General features: G+C 36.6%; 1 protein-coding gene across 1 annotated transcript in view; it reads right to left on the bottom strand.

Annotated features, from left to right (window-relative positions):
- Positions 1 to 7,372, bottom strand: part of LOC102579954 (bifunctional dethiobiotin synthetase/7,8-diamino-pelargonic acid aminotransferase, mitochondrial) — a 16,441-nt gene extending 9,069 nt beyond the window's left edge. The window contains exons 1-9 of the mRNA XM_006366123.2: positions 6,575 to 7,372; positions 5,278 to 5,448; positions 4,807 to 5,068; positions 4,384 to 4,467; positions 3,615 to 3,735; positions 2,731 to 2,879; positions 2,175 to 2,269; positions 902 to 1,017; positions 681 to 827 (exon numbers count right to left, since the gene is read on the bottom strand). Coding sequence (XP_006366185.1) covers positions 681 to 827; positions 902 to 1,017; positions 2,175 to 2,269; positions 2,731 to 2,879; positions 3,615 to 3,735; positions 4,384 to 4,467; positions 4,807 to 5,068; positions 5,278 to 5,448; positions 6,575 to 7,299 — 1,870 coding nt within the window. The 5' untranslated portion in view covers positions 7,300 to 7,372. The remainder of the gene's footprint in view (positions 1 to 680; positions 828 to 901; positions 1,018 to 2,174; positions 2,270 to 2,730; positions 2,880 to 3,614; positions 3,736 to 4,383; positions 4,468 to 4,806; positions 5,069 to 5,277; positions 5,449 to 6,574) is intronic.
- Between the last annotated feature and the right edge of the window lie 172 nt (positions 7,373 to 7,544).

Below are 7,544 nucleotides of genomic sequence, written 5' to 3'. Positions count from 1 at the left end.
TTGATCAGATGGAACTTGTGTGTGATAATCAAGCGGCTCTTCATATCGCATCAAATCCAGTGTTTCATGAAAGGACTAAGCACATTGAGATTGACTGTCACTTTGTCAGAGAAAAGATACTCTCGGGAGATATTGTTACGAAATTTGTGAAGTCAAATGATCAGCTTGCAGATATCTTCACCAAGTCCCTCACATGTCCTCGTATTAATTACATCTGTAACAAGCTAGGTACATATGATTTGTATGCACCAGCTTGAGGGGGAGTGTTAGAATAGAAATAAGTATTTCCTACTTAGAATAGAAATAGGAATAGGAATAAGAATAGGAATCCTAGTTGGAAAAGGATTCCAATGTAGTGTCTATAAATAGGGTCTCAATGTAACTATTTAGATACACAATTCAATAATATTTTTCTTATATATTTCTCACAATAATAATTCCATAAATTAGATTTTTTTTTATCTCATATAACCAAAAACATATGGAAAGCCTTTGCGCATGTTGTTCACCAAAAATTTCAAAAAGAAAAGTAAACCATATATGATAAAGATTATGAAAGAGAAAGATCCAAAAAAGTAAATGCATCTAGAATTATGTAAAGCATGAGTCGTGAGCAAGAAGGAAAAGATGGAGGGGCAGAAAAGACCAAAAAGAAACTTGTGCATATGTCAAAGTCTTGCCTGGTTCTATAATCAATGCTCCAGTCCGAGTAGATCCGCTTGAGTCAATAATTAGCTGTAGTGTTTTCCGTATATATGAGTGATATATATCAGCAAGATTTGAAGTGTCACGGCTTTCCTTGAATATGTTCTCGCGCAAACTGAAAGCTGAAAAGAAAACCAATGCTTAGAGTATTGAAAAACTGAAAGAAGAATATCACCAGAATTTACGCTTCACTTACTCAAATCTTCAAGACTGGGTTTAAGAGTTTCAATCTCCTGAGGAAGGCTAAGTTTCCAAACACCATCACGCATGGCAACTGTCGGTGGATCTAAAAAATGACCTCTCCCCTTATACCTGCAAATTTACAATATGTTCAATACTTCAGATTTTGCCTAAGGACAAAACTGTAAAGATATCATGGTCACCCTAACTGCCAAGACATACACAATCTGACATGGAATGTATGAGTTAAAAAAATAAAAGAGTGAAGTTCCTAGATCAAAACAGAACCCAAGAAGATTCACAGTCTGACAACATTAGGCATAGCATATTTCTTTAACCATTATGAACACCGGAAGACAGGTACAAGTTTTCTTTTTAATTTCATATACTACTAATTAAACAGCAGTATCAAATTGCTCACACAAATCAGGATGATCATCATGAGCTTCACATAACTACTTATATAGCTGTAAGTTTTGGCACTTCTTTTTGGGCACTTGATCATGTGGAATATCTTCTTTAAATAGCAGCCCAAGTAATCAGGCATGGCTCTCCTACCAAAGGATCCATTCTGCCATGCATTTCAAGTAAAGCTGGATCAGGCTGATGAATATTTTCCTATCAAGCAGATCAAGGAAAAGGTCAACTACTCCGATAAAGTTTTTGTTTGTCACCCCTCTATTTTGGAATTCCAAAAGAACCGAGTGGAAGTGTTTGCACCGATTACATCTCACCCCATACTTCACCATATGGATTATGGACAGTCAAATGTATTTCAATCTTCTCAAATAAATAATTTGAGTTTTAATCAAATTGCCAAAGCTGTTCCAAGTAACTTCTAAAACTTGAGCAGAAATACAGCACTCACTACTCAGGTCTATCTACTGACTTTGTATGATGTGCATGCTGCAAGGCAATTTGACCCATGTTCATCTTTCTCGCAGTGTGACACCACAATGGCATCATAATCTATTTTGCGCAGAAGCATCAGTTCTGCTTCAATGCTTCTATATATATTACCAGTAAAATTTGTTGATTTGGAAATGCATGATTTGTATAAATGTAAAAAGAACCCATAATAAAAATGTTTTCATCTTCTAGAGCCTTGGTAATCATGCAGAAATATTTAGTTACGCACAAAATAATTGAATTATCCTGTTTAGTTATGAGTAACTGATATCTAATGGCAATGATAATTCAATCTCCCAAAAGAAATAACAAAATTCTTTTGCAGCAATGAAAAGCTGCCGCTGAAAAAACGAAAATCTTTCACGAAGATAAGGTCATACCATGGTTGCTGGTAAAAACCAGTATAAGGTGATGGCGCCTGTGCTTCCATAGCACCCAAAGTGTCACCGTGGTAAGATCCTCTGAGTGCTAAAACCTGGTTCATGACACAGAAAGCTCCATACATAAACTAGCATTTTGCAATGCATATGATAGAGATGCTACATGCTTTGATGTCAAGTTTGTTAAAGGGAAGAAACTTGAGTACTAGGTCTTCTAGCATCTTCCAGCAGCATCTGACCTTACAAGTTACAACTAAATGTCAAGTGCCAGCCGAAAGCAAGACGGCTTAATATGGTGAAGAAAATAAAACGAGTGATTTGAAAAGCTACTTAGCTTTTGCTCAAACTTGACATTAACTGAAATGTCAGAGCTTTACAAGCACCCAATTGGAGTGGTGCATTGATCATTCCTTGTTCTCCAAGTACATTAAGTAAGTGAAGTGGCCCTTTTCAACAGTGAAAACTGATACTTTGGGACACATTTGGCCAATCAACATTATCAACTCAACAGATAAAACAAAGTGCAACTACTTGGAAGACATTAAATATTACCCACCTTTAAATCAACACGACTTTCAGCATTCTTAGCCACCAAATCATCAGAGACAATCTTGTGATCAAACAAGAACTTCCGTAGTGCCATTTTAAGAGCAATTTCAATTGCAGTAGAGCCATTATCTGAAAAGTATACTCTCGATGCCCACCCTACAAAAACAATGTTGTTAGAGAACTAATCTTCGTGCAGTCTGGAAATATTTAACATTATTTGGGTATACAAGACATGAAAAACACTATGGCACACAAGAATTGTTACAATAGCATTTCATAAGATTCAGATACAGTCTTAACTAAAAAATTTGGAGACAAATATCTAAGAAATACGAATTAGGACATTTGAAAAGGAATTCCAATATTTTCCTATCGGCACATCATGTAGAAATAGTTTTCATGGTTATGGAACAAGCATAAAGGAATGTACGATTCCAAAACATCTCAACCAATTTTCAGATTTTTCAAGCCACGGAAAAAATATAAGCATAAAAGCTAAAATCGAGGCATTACTTGCCTATATAGGTAGTATTTAACTGCTTATGTTTAGATGGTTAGAATTCTTGCCAAACAATTTGTTTTTGAAGGTAAACTTCTTGCCGAACATGTAGGAATAAAACAGATTACCGGTTGATAAAGATGTCAACACAGAACCACATGAAAAAATTGCTGCATGAACAATTAGCAACATGGTCCCTCAAAGAGCTGTAATCAAGAAAAACTACAAGAAACTCAAATAAATATAAAGATTGAATTCATGTAATACATGCTCTCTCATGGAGAAATACAAAGAGTTTCAATGATAAGTACACTGATTAGCCTCATAACTCCAGCTCGCTAATTTCACTAAGAAATAACAAGGCAAGCGAGGACAGGGTTTAACAGACAAACCTTTTCCCACGCCTTCAAGCAAAAGTTCAGCACATGCCAAAGCCGGCTCGTAAACATTTTCAGGAAACATAACATGCCCATATCTAGCAGTAGCATAACCCATATCTCGTGCAAGCTCAATCTGAAACCATCTAAAGACAAACAGAGGAAATCGAGTTATAGTCTTATATAATGCTAACAATTTAAATAACAGGGTAAAGTCTTAAAGAGAACAACGCAAAGCATATGCAAACAAATCTAGTATTTTTGCTCCAGGAGATGTCCCTCTAACTGTAAGATAATTTACCAAATAAAGCTTCATTTTTTAAATTTTTATTTTATTTTTGTGGTTTGGTTGTCGTTTTGGCAAGGAAGAACCACCTTCATTCAGCAGCATATAAGGAAAAAGTGTTACCTTTCTCAGGAATTTCGGTTTCTCTGTTTCAGAGCATAGGAAAAAAGTATTAGCAAGGTTACATAATCTAAACTATGTCCAGGCTCGTGATTTCTGCACTCTTAAGCTATCAGGAAAATCATCCTCATTAATTATCTCATTTAAGGCTCATCGGAGATGATTGCATCTATGATTGATAAGTTGGTGATAAAGGGGATAACTGTTTCAACAAATTGCCAATCATGTTCAATCATATGCATCTCCATTCCCCTTGTTCACTATTCGAACACAAGCATGCACATGCCAAAGAAAAGTTCTCGGTTATAGTGACTTGCTATAAAACAATCATCGAGGTTGGCTAAATTGCTATTAGCAAGGACATATCTACAGACTGACCTGTAAAGTAGCATCAGGTCCCTGTGTCCACCAACTTGCACATGCATCAAATTGTTGAGTGATTAAATCAACATTATTATTAACCTACAGAAAAAGCAGAAAACGAAACCAGCGTGTGAGTAGAAGGTTAACACACAGCATAAGAAAGGAATAAACAGTTTCTCTCCTGATAGAAACAGCAGATAGACGGAAGCAGTTGTAACATCAAAAAAGAAGGTGAAAAAGGATATAGAGGAAAACAAGAAGAATAACAGCAACAATAATATCACTAATATGTAGATAATTTGCAGCAGTCGAAGAGTTTTAGGACAATTATTTCTAGTACCGACTGCTGAGCATATATTTCCAAAAGTACTGTCAGAAATGAACTAGATCAATGACAAAAACAATAGCATATTCATAACTTGAGGTAACATTCACAACCTTGTGCACCGCGAAGTTTTCTCCACACCGTGAATCTATAACTGTCACATTTTCTTCTGGTACAAGTTTGTGTTGAGTAAAGGGCCACCAGAAAATATCATGTGCCTTCCTTGGCATGTTGCGTAATCTAGATGTTCTCTCCAGAAAATCTGACTGCATTATTTCTTCAAGAGAATGAAAAGTAGACAGCGCTTCTTGGAACCACTCCATCAGGTTATTTGACATCTCCTTTGGTATAGGTGGAAGAACAAGCACAGGAACCCTGTCAGCCAAGAAATGAACTTTCAGCTCTTTTTGTTTCATAATGAAAATACATGGAAACAAGATTGGGTGGTACACCCATAGATATTATTAGGGCCTAAACTGAAGCAGTAAAGATACTCATGGATAATGCCCAATTACTGGTGTTATACAATATTTTCCACTTCAAAATAAAAATTCAAGTCAATAGAAAAACAGCTAAAGGTTCACCTTCTCCGTAAGTAAGATGATAATGGACCCTCATTAACTAGGCCATGGTCTTCAAATATTACAGCAACAACATCATAACCTCGAAGTGTTAAACTTTCATAGGCTGAAATAGTTCCTGAAATACCCCCTAGCCTTCCATCACCAACAAGAATAGCTGGGAAGCGAAAAGGTCTGTAAAAGCAGAAAGCAAATAAAAAATTGGCTGTTGAGCAATAACAAGTAAAATTGTGAATCTGCCAAAACAAGAAACGAAAAGAAGCTGTTACATTTGAAACGTAAATGCAGCAGTCTCTAAAGTACTTACGTACAAGAGTAACAGATATTAATATTGTTTTCTTTGAAAGGCATCTAATTTTGGGCAATTCAATTAAACATGATTTGATAACCAATAAAGAAAGATCTTGCTTGCAGTATTATAAGGTTGAGTGTCCACCTCTGCCATTCTTATTCATCTTAGTTTTGAACAATGAACAATGTAAGTAGCATGTATCCTAAAGCTGAGCGCACATTTCTACTGTTTGTATTCAGCTTTCCATTGATCGAAGTAGTTTAGAAAACTTTGACTTTAAGAAAAATTCTCAACAAGTTCAGGTTGAAAAATCTTTCTTACTTTGCATCTTTAGTGAGCTTGTAATCATGGATTGCTACTTTAGGGGTTCAAAATAAGAGAAGATAGCTAGAAATCATGATGGTATGCTAGAAGTACTGACAGTCACATCGCCTCGTCTACAATTTTTCCTGTCAAGCAATTCCATTTGCCAACTCAATTCATCAAGTAGTAGTCACTAACATAGCGCACTTGAGGCAGAAGTTGCCTATTTATAAGAGGCATCTCACTAAATTAGTCTAGGAATAGTACTAAATACTAATGGTCACATCACTGTTAGGAATGTAAGCTGAGATTTTGACATAGATAACTAACTAGATTCTTTTTGATAACCAATTGACTAGATTCTTCGTTTGTGTCTTTGCTTACATATGTACAAGCAACTATAATATCGTCAAGTAGGCTTGACATTACAGCACTCTTAACATTAAGCTCATTATACTTTATTCAAAAAAAACATTAAGCTCATTATACAACGCTAGACAAAATGTATGTTTTCTTTTTCAAGATGAGAACAAAAGCTGTAATCTTTACATTGGAGTACCAGTAAGACTAAAATTCCGGATATATCGTTCCTAGTATATTTTCATCTACAAACCAATTGTGTATCTAAGTACCTAAAATCTACAGTTAATACTCTCGACATATAGAAAGCTAAATAATTCCAAGTAACTCGAAAAACCCACGCACCTATACAAGTCGCATTGAAGTGAACCAGATGGTCCTGGACTGGCAACACCACCAGCAGTCTCGATAACACACAAAACTTCACCTTTTTCACTTTCTGATTCACTCCCTAAGCAACCCTTCAACATCCCCAACAACTCATCATCCTCCACTCTAGCATTTTCCCTCTCCGCCACTAAATGTGGCGATAACGCCTCTTTCCACCCGTACATTGTCTTACAAACTAACTTCGAAAAACCCTTCATTTCCCAATTCTCAGACCCTTGCAACTTACTTTCCTCATACAATCCCAAATTCACAACCCCATTCCCACAGCTCATATCTTTATCCCTTTCTATTTCAAACCCGCTAACCGAAACAGCTTCTGAAGCTGAAACTGATGCTTTGAGCACATGATTCGAGGCAAAAACAGAGAATTCAGGTCGATTTTGGGAGAAAAATTCAGAATACTTAGTATAAACGAAGCGGGAATCTGAGTCCTCGGGGAACCCAGTTTGGACAGGCTTCAAGTAGAGGAATTTACGGTGTGGGGAAGAAAGGAAAGAAGTGGAAAGGCCAGCAGAGACTAAGGTTTTCCCTAAGGAAGTGTTGGCAGCCCATATGGTATAGATTGGGTGGCTGAGTGGGTATTCAATGGAGGGCAATGTTGGTCGTGAATGCGTTGAAATAAAGCGGCGTACAGAGTTCCGGGGGAGGATTCCGGCGAAAAGAGTGGTGGGTAGTGACATGGCGGAGGAGGAACCCTAGAGATTCTGTAGACTGTAGAGTGTGAGTGGAAGTGAAGGCAACGGCAAGCAGTTAAATAATTATTGTAATTTTATTACTGCGCAAACTATATTCCTCGGTGCTCGGACTCATCAAAAATGTTGACCTTGCGTACATGTGAGACAACATTTTTGAGAAATCAATCAATACATAGAAACAAAGTTTAGATGGTAAAATTATCGTCTTTACTCGATAGCTCAATATTTAA

The sequence above is a fragment of the Solanum tuberosum genome, unplaced genomic scaffold (genome assembly GCF_000226075.1).
Source record: "Solanum tuberosum cultivar DM 1-3 516 R44 unplaced genomic scaffold, SolTub_3.0 scf00613, whole genome shotgun sequence".
Classification (NCBI taxonomy): Eukaryota; Viridiplantae; Streptophyta; class Magnoliopsida; order Solanales; family Solanaceae; genus Solanum; species Solanum tuberosum.
The sequence above is the reverse complement of the archived record's forward strand: the minus strand, read 5'-3'. Positions and strand labels throughout refer to the sequence as shown.